This window comes from the organism of the source record quoted next, unplaced genomic scaffold (genome assembly GCF_019419815.1).
Source record: "Pyrus x bretschneideri cultivar Hongxiangsu unplaced genomic scaffold, Pyrus_bretschneideri_v1 Contig14, whole genome shotgun sequence".
Lineage (NCBI taxonomy): Eukaryota > Viridiplantae > Streptophyta > Magnoliopsida > Rosales > Rosaceae > Pyrus > Pyrus x bretschneideri.
Genome location: NW_025999435.1, coordinates 3,925,213 through 3,941,970, shown reverse-complemented (window position 1 = coordinate 3,941,970; position 16,758 = coordinate 3,925,213). Strand labels below are relative to the sequence as shown.

The window sequence follows — 16,758 nt, the reverse complement described above, 5'->3', positions numbered from 1 at the left end:
GTTACATTAGGCATACTTCGAATTTTGGGACCTGAACCTGCTATTCGATGATCCAACCAACCATTTGGCTTTTGGAAAGTTTATGCAACTCAAGGGTTATGGGTTATACGATTCAAACCAGGCTTTAACCATTTGAGAGAATAATGCAAAGGGAGTTTCGAAAATCATGTGGGTAATACTTATGAATTTTGCCGCCGAGGGCCAAAGTACGTTTACTTCTATTATGGATTAGCGTACCAAATCAGTTCGTCTTGCGGCAATGTCGTGCTTAAGCGAGTCCAAAGGGGGCAACTAGACTCAGAAATCTTGAGGATAGAATTTTTCAGACGGTGCACTAACTTGCAGAATAACTTGGTAAAAGGTGCTAAGGTTGTTCCGGAGTCAAGATTCTCTCGCATGAGAAATTCTTATGTGAGGAATTCGAAGGTGTTGGGCCAAAGGGCGATGTGAGAGAAGGATGGAGTCATTACATGAGGTAGCGGTAAAGAAATTCTAAAATACAAGACCCAACTTGTTGGCCCCACACACAAAATAATTTCCCTACCCCACTTTTCTTGATTTTTCAGTGTGCTGAGAACACGACCTGACTCATTAAATATAATAATAAATTGATTGAAAATTTAAAAAAAAAAATTAAACAATTTTATTATGATACTTTACGGGCTGTTTTCTCGACGTACTACAAAATTTCCCTCTCACACATCACTCTTGACCCCACCCCGGTTGTGGTGGGCTTGGGGATTTTGTCTTAAGGCCCGCACAGATACGTGCGATGCGGAACTCAAGACTTTGTCCTCCCGCACCCTTCCCCCCTCAGAACCCCTCGGCTTCTAAAACCCTACAGAGAGTGCAGACAGATACATTTTCTCCGTCTCTCAAACAAATATCAAATCGAAATCGCAGCTGATGGAGGAAGACTTTGAGATTTACAACACGGATAACGATTCTATTTGGTCACAAATTAAACGCCAAGAGAAGCAGATTCAACTCAAAAGGAGGTCATTCAAATTTTCTTTTCTTTTTACTTTTCCGATTTACCAATTTCCTTTCTTCGATTCAGTCCCTGGTTGTGTGCGAATTGATAAATTTAAGCTCTTTCTTCTGTGCCCAGAAATTTTGTTTTTCTTAAAAGTTTTTTAATTGACCAATAGTTATGCTTATTGATTGATTGATTTTTTGAATTTTTGAATTTTCTGTGTAGGTGGTTGTTGGGGCTTCCTGCTTCCAATGCTGAGCAAAAGAAGTTTGAGAATCCTGAGTTTTTAGAAAACAAGGCGTTGCCCGAATCGTTTCTTAGGGAAGACGACGTGAGTTTATTTCTCTTGTCGATATATACGTGCTTTTACTGCGTTTGAAAGAAGAGTGCATATAATGTGTGCATTTACTGCGTTTGAAAGAAGAGTGCATATAATGTGTGCATTAGGCATAGATGTAGTGTCCAGTAGCATATGATAACCCCGGAATATGAATAATTTGTGTTTTCACCAATTCGGGAATCTAGAGGTGTGGCCTCGTCGCGACATTTTAAGATTAAGTGGCAGTGCCATTCTTATTGGTTCTTCTTATGTAATGTAGATTACAACATAGATAATTGGATTGCCGTGTGGGAGTGCGTGTTAAGTAGACAAACACTGGATACCAATGCATTGTTTTTGGAACTATGCATACAGAGGTTTTATGCCTTATCTTCTTTATTTTGAACTGCTCTTATTAAAGCTGGAGCTTCTTATTCAGAAGGCAAAAAGATTGACAGTGACATTTAGATCCTCCTGCTGTAAACATGCACCATCAGCATAATAAAAGTGCTTATTGCTGTTATACAGAATTTAATATGCATCAGTATTAACCTTTTAGTCTTCCAAAATGCATGCTTAATATGATCATCATTCGTTCTTGTACCAGTATCGGTTCTACATAGTCAGCTGATTGCATTAAGGTGCTAGTGGGATTTAGTTCAAGCACTTCTGCATGAGTCCCTTTCCATTTAGGGATCCCTCAAATAAGCTTATTTGAGTGACCCCTTGTGGGGCACAATCCCCAGCGTATTTGAATAATCCAATAACCTTGTTTTGGAATCTTCAATCATAGATCTTCCTTGGAAAAAAGTTAAGACAAATTATAAACCATTAAGACATCTAGTTGGGATCAAATGGTTATTTGTCCTCTGATTTGGGTAAATTTTTTGCAGAGTTTGGTCTTTGAGGGAAGATTTAAAAAATTGATGGTCGCATCATTAATCTACAATACATAGGGGGCCCTAAAAGATATCCTTCAAATAAACGTATTTGAATTGTGATTCCAACAGAAGATATATACAAATGTGTGTGTATCAATATATATACAAATGTGTGTGTGTATTCTAAATTGTGATTCCAACAGAAGATCTGCTGGTTGGAAGTGCTTCATAAAGAAGCACTACCAGGCAGAACTTTAGTTTTCTTCTGTGTTTCTTCTACCTGGCTTGTGTTCCTCTAGCATTATTCCAAAGTTGTTTGATTACCTTTTTTCAATTATGCTTACGATCTACTCAATCTGTCTGTCAGATGTTCTATGAAGTTGCAAAGTCTTGTGTTGATGCAGCCTTAGGATGTGAAGTTGGAGGGACTCGAGTATTTCAAGATGATATACAGCTGTTTGACACACCAAATATATCCAGAGTCTTGTCATCGTGCCTTGATGACTTGACTAACAAGGGGCTTTACCTTTTTGCTTTGAAACTAACAGGAGGCTCAGCCAAGTTTGAGAAAACTCGTTGGAAGATGAAAAAGGTTATCAGAGAATCTTTGCCAAAAGTTTTCGGAAGCCAAGATAAAGATGATGATAAAGTGGAAATTTCTCAATATCTTTCTCAACTTCTCAATGAGCCACAATATTTCCGAGATAATTTTATCACAGTTCTATCCTCCAGATCACAATCTAATCGTGCTGCCGCTAGAAAGCTGTTGGATAGACTCCCGGACATGCCTCTTGAGACTCTAATTGCAATGAACAAAAAGCTTAGAGGGCGACAAAGTCTGCCTCAACTACGGTCTAAAAAAAGTGGATGGAATCGAGATAGACTAATTAATCAAGTGAGGGAAACAAGTCAGGAAATGCTCACAGAACTTGGCATAGGTGATGAACTGCAGCAGCCATTAGCCAAAGCCTTGGCAGTAGTAGGCTTATCAATGAAGTTAATACCAGGTTTTCATAATTCCACCGCAACAGAGTTTCACCAATTCTCACCAGAAATAAAGATATTGCAGGATGAGATAGCTAGAGCTATTTGGTTAGTTAAGACAAAGATTACAATACCAGAGCTGAGAAACTTGAAGATTCTGCTAGACCCGAATGCTAAAGTATCCAACAGGAGTTTGAGGAGAGCAATTAGGAAAATGCTAACTGAATTTCTTTTCGAGTGTGGTGATATGGATACCATTCCCAAGTCTTTATTAGAAGCACTTGTTTTTATCAATAGGAATTCCCAGAGTAAATCAGATAGACGCATCCTAAAGGATGAAATTGAAGAAGAGGTAGAATGCATATTGAATGTGAGTGCTCAGATAAAGCAGATTATTTGGGATACGTTTCCTGATCATGACTTGGATGTAGATTTCTCTGATGCATATATGGAAGAAATGGAAGAAAGTGATGATAATGATGATGACGACGACGGCAACGATAATATTGACAACAAGGGTTGGCTCGAGGAAGATAGAATATCTGGAAGTGAGAGATCTCATTCTAATGATTCATATGGTGAAGTTGAAAGTACTGGGGAGTCAATGCCATCTTTTTGCAAGCCACCTACTGCTAATACTACCCCTAATTGCAGTTATCCCCTCCTTACATCTCACAACAGTAAGCGACTTGAACATATGCTCTCCACTCAAGCTGATTCTGTAGACTGCAGTGGTATCAGAACAGGGTTTGATGGAAATTTCAATGAGAGACATGAACCTGAGTGTAATACTGGAATGGATACGGAAAACTCGCTGCATCTCAACCCAGAAGAGGCGCTTAATAAGCAAACTACTTGTAAGAATGAATACCTTGCCGTCCAAGAGGTATGTGATGAGACAAGCATGATTGCGTATAATCTCATTGGTCATATGTTGGATGATTTTGCACAGAGAGAAGGATTGGGTTTAGACTGGGATGATTGTTTATATCTGAGAGGTAATTGTGCAGCTCAAGAAGATTATCAAGGTATCCAACTATTATTATTCTTTTTTCCTTCTCTCATGTCATATGGAGAGTGAACTAAAGAAAATTAAATCCTAATGAGAAAAATGAAACCCATCATTAGGATTTAATTTTTTTTCATAACTACTTAAGACTTGATTGTATCCAAAATAAAAAAGATTCCTAATAAAATGGTACATGATTTACGTTTTTGTTACCCTTATTCCCCCACTTTGTGGTCGAAAGTGAAAACATAAAGACTTCATTTTTGTGCTCATGACAGAGGTAGAAGAAAAACAGACATTTGCTCAGGAAAATGATGATGGTACAATAATTGTTCGAGTAATTGAGGATCTAATACCCTCTTTTCCAAAAAGGTATCAGTGCTTCGCTTTTCTGGATGATTGTAACTTTGCTTTACATTGAGATTTCTGCTTAGATTGGTGTAGCATTTGAAATTATTTTCTTAAAGAGATCCTGAATCTGTCAGACAGAAGACGATGTGTAGTGCCTTAAACAAAAACTTGTTTAAAACACTTGATGTCTGTATTGATATTGCACAACTTCTGTATATGCAGTGGAATAGAAGCATTAAAGAAGTTGATGAGCCTACTATAGCATCTTGGGAGGTTTTGGTTGTCCATTTTCAGAAGATTCCAGAAGAATATGCTGAATTCTCACACTCATCCTCAAGCTTGTACCGCGGCTTTGTTTTTCTTCTCGCCAGGAGCCACTGTGCGAGTTGAAGGAGCTTAGTTATACAATGAGGTCAGGAACTTAATATGGACTTAACACGTACTTATTCGTCATTGCCGCTTGTTTGTCATTGAAGAAGACCAGCCAGCAATCAAATCTTGGAAATTTGAGCTTTAACTAAATGACTGGAGCTACATAGGTGCTTGCATGGCAGAGATCTGCAATTATTTATGAAACGGTTTGTCCCGTGACCCCTGCCCACAATATCATAAGTTCTGTTAGCTGCATGAGGAAACCATCGAAATGTATAGCTGTATGTATAGAAATTACACAAGAATTATTGATACCTGAGAACAAGAAATCATGTTAGTTGCAGACAATTTTAATTTCTGGTTCCAGCCGATCGAGTAATCTTACTCGTCGAGTTTAAGCCTTGTACCTCCGAACTCATACTAGGAAGTTTTTTTGTTGGACCTTGCAAGTGCGACTATGTGCTCTGTATTTGTTTATACAACGGTTCATGTTTTCCCCTGCAAATAATATGAAGTACCAGTTTTAGTACTGTAAACAGTTTACCGTGCTGTAGTTATTTGTTTATGCAAAGATTCACAAACGTAGAAGCCGTCCAGGAAGCCGAGTTTTCATTTTTAGTTTGCTTAGAAATATGGGAAGGAAAGAAAATTGGATCAACTAACCCTACTAGTTGATTTAATTTCCAATTCCTAGTTATTTCATTACGGATTTCAAGGAAAACTAGGTACTTTTTTTTATTCCAAATGTATGAGTAAGAACACGAGAAAGTTAAAAAGTGAAATGATTCTCATGCAGCCCTGTTCTAGTAAACCACGGATACACGAGAAACAAATGATTCTAATTTCTATTCCTCACAAGTAAACACACCCTTAGTTGAATAATAAATTTCCAGATGAAACTAATGTTAAGAATGTAATAACTTATAATTAAACATAAACATTTCAGATTCAAGACGTCCACAATGCTTATATCTTATTTTGTCACACTTTTTTTTTTTTTTTTTTTTTTTCACTGGCTCATCTAACGACCCACAAACAATTTGGTACCAGTACCAAAGATACAGGACTCCACATCTACATTCGCTTCTATTGGCACTCTTGTTCACTAAAGTGGGGGTTGAAGATATTCCTTTCTTCCTCCCTGTTTTCCTGGTTGCAAGCACGATTCACCGGGCGGGCAAAATATCACTTGTCTCTTCATTTACCGGCATCATTTTCCCAAACATTGTCCCAACCACCACTAGGAGCAGGTCTCGGACCCTCGATGAAGTTCTGGTTTCCTCCGTAGGGTCCATGGGGTCCGTTGGGTCCATGCGGTCCATTAAACCCGTTCGGACCTGGAGGATGAACCTTGGATTTTGTTTTAACTCCCAGCATCCTGAATACAAATCTAGCTAGCTCTCCGTACAATAATCCAGAACGATCAAAAAGCTGCATCAAAGTAAAGTCAAACAGTTACATAATGCACAAACAAGCTCTAAGTCTTAAAATGGTCTCAAATCTGTCATTAGTCTTCCATTCAACCCAAACGATATGAGGAATATGGCAACTTATAAACCGGAAATCCTACCGTTGACTTTTAATATCATGTACTAAAGAGTTCAGGTCATAAAATATAAGGATGTGCCGTGTGCAATTGAACAAGATGCAATTCTCTAAAACATATGTGTACAACAGTTGATTCCACACTGAGGGCAGATAAAGAGATGTAATGACAGATGAAAAACCTGTAGAAGTGCAGACATGAACAAATGGAATGCCTGGGTGTTCTGGTCTATGAGAATTGCAATTCGACCAAAAAAGTTAACCACACCTTGCGTCTGCAAGAATAATAAAATTTTGAATAAGTAATCACACGGACGTCATCAGAATCCTGAAATAACTACATCCTCTTCTTGTTTTATCAATTCCCATCCCAAAAGAGAATTGCAGATGACATGTGAGCTGGCTCCACAAACCAAGATAAACGAGAAATACATAGACTTCTCATTTTGCTGCATCTTAGCCATTTAGAAAGCTTCATAGTCAATTAAGCCTACCTAATTTATAAATGCACTCATGTTTATGCATTTTTCATCCGACCAATAGGAAACTATAAACAAGTAAAAACAGCAAATGCTTACCACCCGAAGCACTGAAACCCAAAACCCTGGATGAGATGGAGGAGGACCATATGGATCATTTGGATCTTGACCTCCATAAGGACCACCCATACCCATTCCATAACCACCCATTGGGGCTCCTAAACTACCATTGTACATCCCACCTCCATACATTCCAGAAGAACCATAAAGCCCACCACCACCATACCCTCCCCTATACATGCTGTTGTTGCCATACATCCCCCCACCGTATAATCCTCCACTTCCACCATATGAACCATACATTCCAGACGTTCCAGATATTCCAGAACCGTAACCTGAGTTATAGTTCATAGTAGAACCATATCCTGGAATGGGTAAAACAAAATTTAATGTTAAATTAATGTTAGAAAGCCAACAAAGTAATTTGGAAAGCCAAAATAAGGGGATGGAGAAGATCATGTTTCACTAACCTCCATAGTTGGTGCTGCTTCCATAGTTCTGCTCCCAAGGCCTTGAGGGAACCGGCCTAGCCAGAGCATTTCTATTAGCAGCGGTATTTCTATCAGAACTTGGAACAATTTCTCCAGGTTTAGCAGTTCCCGATGCCTCAACTACATCACTCGTGCTTCCAGCTGATGGGGGTTTAAAAGGTGCAGGACCAGATGAGGAACCTGCTCTCTCCCATGGTTTTGGGGGAGGACCATTAGCTGCAAAAATGAACACAATGTAACTCAATTTCCAAAGCAAAAACAATACCATGACCACCACATGAACTTAACCACAATCTGCCAAGTTAGTAAAAGTTGAAGTTACACAAACAAATGTCTTACAAAAGCCAAACATTTCATAGCAAAAATAAAAGAAATCATCCTAGTTTTCATCAGAATCTTGCTATCCCATAAATTTAAATCACAACTCATTGCCGAGGAATAGGGTATGTGCCATGAACAAATATATTGAAATTTTAGAACAAACTTGGTACAAAGAAGTGAGCGCCACAACAGAATAAGCGTTACATTTAACTGTGTGGTTATACGCAGCAAGGGGACAATGAGTCAAGGGGTTACCACCTAACATGAAAGACAGTCCACGAGTTCTGGATACTTGGTGAAGACAACTTTTAATTATAGCTTTAGCGAGAAAGATAGTTATGCACAAGCAAAGCTACATAATTTTATGCTTGGATACAATCTTGTACTCTGTTTAACAAATCAACCACGATATCAATCATTTCAATAGCTAAATCATCATTGATATCACCAAAATTCCAGTAATCAATCATCACTTTGTTAATACAATCGTTACGTCGGAAAATTAATTCACTACCACAATTAAAACTCTTAACACTAACCCAACGCGCAAAGCAGGGGAGTAATTTTCAGTCAATTACACAGAGCGATAAAATATGAACAACAGATCATCCCAAACTAGAACCCGTTCCATTTTCCTCACAATTTTTCTCGGGAAACAAACATACCCTAACCTCAAAAACAATTCCCAAACCCAGAAATTACAATCCCTAATCAACAATCAAAAACCCCAAAACTCCAATATCCCGAACAACCAATCAAAACTCCCAAAACCCTCCATACCAAACTAGCAATCATACAAAAAGGCATAAGAAAAATTCAATTTTTGCTGAACCCAGAAATTAAACCGTGAAATTCAAAATGAATAACAAGAAATTAAACCGATTAGCTGCAAAATTCATGAAAAATTAGGGATTGGAACCTGAGGGCTGGGAATTCGAGTCCATCCGGAATGCAGAAACACGTCAACCGACAGAGGAGGTCGTTCCACTTTTCAAGACACCCTATCCTTCTCTCATGATTTTATTGTTATTTTCTTTTATTTGTATTTATCTTTTTATTTATTTATTTATTTTGGCCAGCGCGATTTGTCGGCTTCTGATTCTGTTGGGTAATGTGAAGAACGATCATATTGCAGTGTGGACCGTCAATGCTGTTGGGCCCTACGTCTATGGCGGCCTTGAATCGGTCATTGTAATTGTTTGGTGGAGTTTCTCTGATTTTTACGAGGAAATTTCCTAGTTTACATTATAAATACTAAAATTTGTCTACATACTTTGTGTATATAAATATATTTTTTTAGAAAATGAGGAGAGAGGGAGGAAGATAGAGAGAGCACATGAGAGAAGTGGGAGGTTTTTTATTTCGGTTTTTTTTTTTTTAATATTGAAGGTATTTTAACATCACATATGAAATTATATTATTGCTTATCATTTTTTTGTGTGATTAAATATGCCTTTTCACCATCTTTTATTGATAAATAGGATTTTATTAATTAATAGAAATAAATTATTCTAAAGTAAAGTGAATTAAGTTAGTTGATTAAGATTACGTCCTACTTATATTTCCGTCTTACATATGAATTTGAATATTTTTTATATGTTTTTCTTTTAAGTTTTTACTTGAATGTGTTGTCATGACTCGAATCTTGTTCTGATGTCAAATTGATGCAGAGAACCTCAATTAAGAAAAGATCTCTGTCGAATTTTAGTCTTGTTGAATTTATGAGTTGACGAAAGAAGACAAACCAGAAATTTGATTATTTTAAATAGTAATATATAAAGACTTAAAAGTAATAAAGCAGGAAATAGGGTATTTTAAGAAGAAGGGAATTAAACCTAATTCTAGTAAAACAAAAAAACTAAAAGACCAAAGGGCATTTCACTTAGTACTGTAATTTAGTATTTTTCATCTTCACTTATAAGTGAAATGTTTTAAAACGTGTTGAAATCTCCCCCACTCCCGTGTACCAACAATAAAGCGTGTTGAAATCTCCCAACTAAAAGATCAACGATCAATAACAATTTGATGTTACCTCACTTTCAAGTTTTTGTTTTCTCCTACCACCCCACTTCATTCTTCTCCATTCTCCAATTCTCCCATGTACTTTCACTGTATCCCTTTCACAAAACAGCACAAAAACTAAAAACGAAGTAGTAATCACCGAACAAGCCCCATCACAACCGGCATCACATCTTTTATGTCGAGACATCAACAGAATAGCTCACACAGTATGATGTTTTGGTGAGAATCCGAAACCATTTGTCATTATCCTATATCGAAATAACAATCACATGCCATATATAGGCTTTAGTGAGAATCTAAAGTCAATACAACGATCCACATACTATCCACCGTGCAAGGTTGAAATGAAGACAATGACATCCTTCTCCTCTAGCGTCGTATCAAGTTGCCCACTCAGCTCCCAGTCGCAATCGTTCACAAGGGCTAGAACACCGGGTCTCCTGCAAGACAACCGAAGCTTCATGTTATCACAAGAGTATTATAGCCCTGTGTCAAGTTATTTGTTTTACCTATCAAAACCACTAACCGCATATTTATTACAAAATTATCAAAGCGACTGAGGAACACGTTCACTTTAAATTCAAGTCTGAAACAGATTTTAGCTTACACAGTATCCCCTTTCATAAACATTTCAGGCCTCTCCTTGATCAAATTGATACGGATCCAAGAGAGCAAATCCTTCATGGTTAGCTGAGAAGAAGAAAACGAAAACAGTGTTGACTAATAGAAATAAATAAAAGCGACCAAATCCACTTCAGATTTTTACTTATTCTTCTTAGCCTTAACAGAAGCTGAAGTTTACCTTTTCTGCTCCGTTTTGCAATTCAACATTGACATTATGAATCTTTACAGAGTTGCATAGAAGCTCTAATCCTCCGCTGCAGAAAGAAAACATGATTCCACGCCACATAAGGAAACAAACATAGTTTCACTCAGTTCAAAAGGCACAAGGTAGAAAAAGGATAAGAGTGCAAGCACACACAATTGAAACGGATTGCCATAAAAACACAAAAGATATTGTCAAAAACTCAAACTCAAACTCTGAATACCTTATAAAAGGCATAAAAGTTAATAAAAAAAAAATTGATGTAAAAGTTCTCCCATGATAAGAGTTTGCCCATGATAGAAAAGGGAGACTACCAAGTGCAATACAGAAACAAGTAAGGTCAACTTTAAGAATCTACCAAGCGCAATACCGAAACAAGTCCGGTCAACTTTAAGAATGGCTCGTAGATAGCCATAAAGCTAATGGTGCTATACTGTCATGCTGTCCTCTTTTTATTTTAGTGATGTGTCACGGTATTAGAGTATTTCATTTATGTAATGACGTATGCCAATTCCCACTACAATTAAGATCTGAGAAAACTGGAAAAAAAAAAAAAAATTCAAAATCTCTTGGAACACAAAAGAGTTGCAAACTTCTAGAACATAGTGTAAAGAGACCCAAAATGGTATTGTGAATCTTGCTCTGGATGTCATGTTTTATTAATGGAAGTTTTGAATTTCATCATTGTCATGTTTTATTAATGGAAGTTTTGAATTTCATCAGTCATGTTTACTATATGTCCAAAGCATCAAAAGTGGACAATACCTAACCCTAAAAAGGAAACGTACGAAATAATTTTCATAGAAGATTGACCACCAAAGTGACATGCAAAGATATTGTTAAAAAGAAAGTGTGAGTCCAAAAAAGTACAATATTCATCATGAGATAAATCCATCACCAGAAAAGATCCAATTCAATGGAATACCAAAAAAATTCTTTTCACCATTGTTCTATAGAACAGAAAAAGAAAAATGGTGGAGCTAGGTTTTTATTTTCCCCATTCAACTGTAAATGCAAAAGCACCTTCAGTTTTACAATATCAAAGTAGCCAACCAAGCTATGAATTCAAAATCATTGACATCATAACCTCCTGCACATTCTAGTATTCTACACGAAAACAATACAGGAACCACTGCTGAAAATCTGAAGAACACAACATATATATAACAATGTACAATAAAATCAAATTTTAATAAATTTTTCCAAGCTAATTAGGATAATGCTCATATTAGGTAAAACAATCTTTGAAGCAAGAACCAAGATCAATCAACAGCTCAAGAACAATAAACCATTAATAAAATTTGAAAAATAGTACACAGGGAAAATAAATTTATTACCCGAATTCAAGGGTCAGCTGCATATTGTAAAAGCTGCAGAGTTTACAGACCTATAGAACAAGAGAGTGAGAAGAAGGAATGAGAGCTCAATTTAACTGAAACATCATTCCCATGCAGGGTCAGCTTCATAAAACTCTTGTTATTCTCAGAAATTTAAATCAAAATCAAGTGTTCATACACACTGTAAAAGTGCAGCTCATGATCAAAATTCCAAAGGAACTGAAGCATGTTCACGCTATAACTTTAATACAATGAAATGCCGATGAATAGGGTATGCTCAATAAACAAATAAAATGAAACCACATTCGAACAAATAAGTGAGTGCCACAATGGAATAAGCATTACATTTATAACAACCCTCAACTGTATATGCAGAAAGGGGATTGGACCTGAGTCAATGGGTTACAACCTAGCATGAAAGACAGTCCACGAGTTCCGAACACTCGGTGAACAAAAATTTTAATGATATCAGCGAGATAAAAGCTAAATAATTTTATGATGAGATCAAAGCTAGTACTCCGTTATTACAGGCTATCCACGCTGTCAATCATTTAAATAGCTAAATCATCAATCATAACACCCAAATTTCAGTAATCCATCATCATTTTGTTCATAAAATAGCTGCGTCGGAAAATGTCCTCACTACCACAATTAAAACCCTTAACACTAAATCACTAACCCAACGAGCACAGCAGAAGAGTAATTTTTTTCAAAAATTATAGATTTGTAATTTCATTTCTTCAAAAATATAAGTCATGTTTCATTCTTTTTTATAATTTCTAATTTCTATGAACTTTAAATGGAGAAATGAAAGGAAAAAAAAAAAAAAAAAGGCTCAGTGCCGCAGTTTACAGACACCATCCTTCATGCTTTCTTCTATGTTTATATTACAGCTCGTGCTTCCTCCCAATTTCTAAATTAATAAGTAGCTGCTAACCCACCCAATTTCAAATAAGTTAAATAGCCACGCCAACCAAACAATTTAACCCTGAATCTTAAACCCTAAACCCTAAATTGGGGAAATAGGGATCGTTACATGCAACCAAACATACAGTGAGAAAATTGAGTTGTTTACCTTTATAAGAAGGAACGGCTGAGGCTCAGAGAGAGTTAGAAGAACGAGTTCGCGACGGGAATTGAAGAACGCAGAGAGGGGCGAGAGCGTTTTTCTTCTGTTCGTTGGAGCCTTTCCTTTGCAACAACGTAGTGCTGCTAATTGCTATAGGAGCGGGAAGCAGACGGTTCAACCCATTTGTGCTAATCAATCAAACCGGCCTAAATAGTTTGGGCTTATAATAGGGAAAGAAATAATATGGGCCCAATAAAGGTTCGTTGCTTAGCCTTTCAATCGTTTGATTAAGTGATTGTGTTTACACTTTGAATTTAACTTCTAATAAAATGATTGAACGACCGAGTAAGGAACTTTTTTTTTGCCCAAAGTTCTTTCTACACAAGGCAAGGCTTTGAATGAAGGTGAAGGTGAAGGTAAAGGTCATGTTAGAAAGTGAAAGGAATTGAAAATGAAAATAAACGAGATTGAAATTAATCTAGTTACTAGAAAATTAATTAAGTAAGACTGAGTGTGTAAGAATAAGGTGCTTCATTGTAAGTGAAATTAGAAGGATGGCAGGAATTAAGGTGCATCTTGGTGCGGATTTGAATCCCACCAATCTCCTTTCTCATAAACAACTAACAATTTAACTCAAATGTTATCGTTAAAAAAAAAATGAATTTGAGTGCGTGAATAAGTTGTAGAAAAAAAAAAGAACTGAAATACTATGTGTTAATTAAATTCCGCAATGTAAAGAAAATCAAAATATCACATTTTTGCCTATTGCCCACACGCAATGCTACATTTAGATACTTGATGGCTTTTGGTTAATGTATAACATTTATCACATTTTTGCCTATTGCCCACACACAATGCTACATTTATAAAACTTCTAGGTCTGACTTACAACTATATATTATTTTAGGGTTTTAAAGGACCATACGTTAACAAATATCAAAACTGATTTCCCTCTATAATTAACTTAAATTAACAAAGTCGTATATTGATATATTGACTAAATGATTTGATCTCACAGTCCTAAAATAACTGAATCATTCAACATTAATTTTCTAAGTGAATGCACATGAATATTACCTTATGAAGTCCATGAGATATTCTCATCAAGTTGCCGTGTCAACCAAGTAATCAGAGACTAATCATATAACTATAAAGACTAAAAGAAATTTAAGTAGAATGATTACATACACATATTGATACAATGTAGGAAATTAGCTAACTAAAAAAGCTTGCGGTTTCAAAGAAATACCTTCCAGCTTCTTTTTACTGTAAAAAAGATTGATATTCTAATGACAACCTTCCAAATGATTAGTTAATACTAAGAAATAATAATGAAAAAGGCTTGAAAATTTTGAGTTTTAACGATAAAAATAAAATAAAGGGTAAAGTGAATAGTACCAAGATTGACTTTTTAATGTAAAAATATAATTTTTTGTTAAAATGAATAGTATCGGGAGCTTTTCGTTAAATCTCTCTTAATAAGAATGCTCTACTGCTGACCATCAGTTATTGTGACTTTACTTTCTTGTTGAAGCCCACTTTCCATTTAGTACTATAATCCTGAGTCAATCGTCCAAATTGAAAATTGTTTTGGTTGTTATAAATAGATCAAAGTTAGAGAAATAACCTTTTAGTGAATGGAGTAAAGCAGGTGTAAAATGTCACACTGAAACTATATAACAACTAAATACGGAAGAATATATGATGTTATTGATCTTTCTTTCTTTCTGTCTGTATATCTTTCTATCTCTTGAAAGTATACGGAGTGCTCTATTTATAGAGCAACTCCAATACTGATACATTAATTACACATTGAAAAATTACAGCACTCTTTTGGAAAATATGATCTCCTGCATCCCCAAAAGTCAATTTCAATCTGTTATGGGAATTGACAATATGTGTGTGTAGTCATAAACAATGCCAATGTTAAAAACCAATATGTGAAGACATTGAAAAACTCCACCAAGACGCTATGGGCATTCACTACCCATCAGTATTTTCAACACTCCCCCTTGGATGCCCACATATCAACATGAGTTACCTCGTTAAAACCTTGCTTGGAAAAACCCAGTGAGAAAAAATCATAGCGAAGGAAAAAGAGTACAACTTTTCCTGAATTGTTGATATAGTGTCAAGCATGCTTATGTTGCCTCGTTAAAACCTTGATAGGAAAAACTCAGTAGGAAAAATCCTAAGGAAAAAGAGTACAACAAGCATGTATCATGGATACTCCCCCTGATTCCGCATTCTCCAAATTTAGCTGTTTGAAAGTCGACGTAATCCGATATTTTGCACTAACTTCTGAAACGTGCACTTTGGTAGAGATTTGGTGAACAAGTCCGCTAGATTTTCATTTGAACGAATTTGTCTGACTTCAATAACTTTAGCCTTCTGAAACTCATGTGCACTGAAAATTTTTGGAGATATCAGTTTAGTCTTATCGCCCTTAATGAATCATTCATTCATTTGGGCAATACAAGTTGCATTATCTTCATGGATGACAGTTGGATTGTTTGTCTTCGAAGTTAGACTACATGAATTACAAATATGATGGATCATTGATCTTAACCAAGAACATTCACGACTTGCTTCATGTAAAGCAAGTATTTATGAATGATTTGAAGATGTAGCAACTAATGTTTGTTTGGTTGAGCGCCATGAGATTGCTGTATGTCCATTCTTAAACACATATCCAGTTTGTGAGCGGGTTTTATGCGGATCAGAAAGAAAACCAGCATCTGCATATCCAACAAGGACCTGGTCATTTGTGGAGTTCTTTGAGTAGAAGAGACTCATGTCTGTTGTCCTACGAAGGTACCGCAATACATCTTTGATACCCTTCTAATGGCGAATTGTTGGAGCAGAACTATACCTTACTAACAAGTTAATTGAAAAAGCTATATTTGGTCTAGTACATTGTGTTAAATACAACAAAGCACCTACTATACTCAGATATGGTACTTCTGTACCAATGACCAGTTCATCATCTTCTTTTAGATGGAATAGATCTTTCTTAATGTCCAAAGAACGAACGACCATTGACGTGCTGAGTGGATAAGTCTTGTCCATACCAAATCGCTTCAGAATTTTTTCAATGTAAGCTGATTAGTGGACCAAAATTCCACTAGCACAATGCTTGATCTGCAGGCCAAGACAAAATTTTATTTTTCCAAGGTCTTTCATTTCAAATTTGCTTTTCAGATATTCAGCAGTTTTATTGAGCTATTCAGTAGTTCGAACTAGGTTCATATCATCAACATATATTGCCATTATAGCGAATCCAGAATTGAATTTATTAATGAACACACAAGGGCAAATGACATTGTTGATATACCATTCTTTGATCAAATACTCACTCGGACGATTATACCACATTCGTCCAGATTGTTTCAGCTCATTCAATAATCGTCTTAATTTAATCGAGAGCATACCTCGTGGTTTGTTACTTGTTTCAGGCAACTTAAGTTCTTCTGGGACTTTCATATATATGTCAGTATCTAATTCTCCATATAGATACGCGGTGATGAAATCCATAAGTCGCATGTCAAGTCTTTCTGAAACCACTAAACTTATTAAGTAACGAAACATAATTGCGTCCATTACAGGAAAGTATGTCTCCTCATAATCAATTCCATGTCTTTGAGAAAAGCTTTGTGCAACGAGTCGTGCTTTGTATCTTGCAATCTCGTTTTTCTCATTGCGTTTCCTTATGAATA

The 16,758-nt window shown here is 36.2% G+C and overlaps 3 protein-coding genes across 4 annotated transcripts; 1 reads left to right on the top strand and 2 right to left on the bottom strand.

Moving 5' to 3' along the window:
• Window positions 1-773: 773 nt before the first annotated feature.
• On the top strand, window positions 774-5,428 carry LOC103933213. Its single transcript, XM_009342874.3, has 5 exons — window positions 774-998; window positions 1,202-1,307; window positions 2,544-4,188; window positions 4,448-4,541; window positions 4,743-5,428. The coding sequence occupies exons 1-5, from the start codon at window positions 907-909 to the stop codon at window positions 4,780-4,782; spliced, it is 1,977 nt and encodes a 658-aa protein (XP_009341149.2). The 5' UTR covers window positions 774-906; the 3' UTR covers window positions 4,783-5,428.
• Window positions 5,429-5,766: 338 nt separating this feature from the next.
• On the bottom strand, window positions 5,767-8,865 carry LOC103933214 (peroxisomal membrane protein 13). Its single transcript, XM_009342875.2, has 5 exons — window positions 8,708-8,865; window positions 7,447-7,683; window positions 7,016-7,341; window positions 6,620-6,712; window positions 5,767-6,323 (listed from the first exon to the last, which is right to left on the bottom strand). Exons 1-5 carry the CDS (start codon window positions 8,730-8,732, stop codon window positions 6,090-6,092), a joined length of 915 nt encoding a protein of 304 aa, XP_009341150.2. The 5' UTR covers window positions 8,733-8,865; the 3' UTR covers window positions 5,767-6,089.
• Window positions 8,866-9,947: 1,082 nt separating this feature from the next.
• Window positions 9,948-13,205, bottom strand: LOC103933215 (ubiquitin-related modifier 1 homolog 2). 2 transcript variants are annotated; one of them, XM_009342876.3, is made up of 5 exons: window positions 13,049-13,205; window positions 11,974-12,023; window positions 10,613-10,688; window positions 10,418-10,500; window positions 9,948-10,250 (listed from the first exon to the last, which is right to left on the bottom strand). In XM_009342876.3, the coding sequence occupies exons 2-5, from the start codon at window positions 11,994-11,996 to the stop codon at window positions 10,133-10,135; spliced, it is 300 nt and encodes a 99-aa protein (XP_009341151.2). In that variant the 5' UTR covers window positions 11,997-12,023; window positions 13,049-13,205; the 3' UTR covers window positions 9,948-10,132. The 2 variants fall into 2 exon arrangements, with proteins under 2 accessions (XP_009341151.2, XP_048435805.1); XM_048579848.1 differs by lacking the exon at window positions 13,049-13,205 and adding an exon at window positions 12,319-12,414.
• Window positions 13,206-16,758: the final 3,553 nt, after the last annotated feature.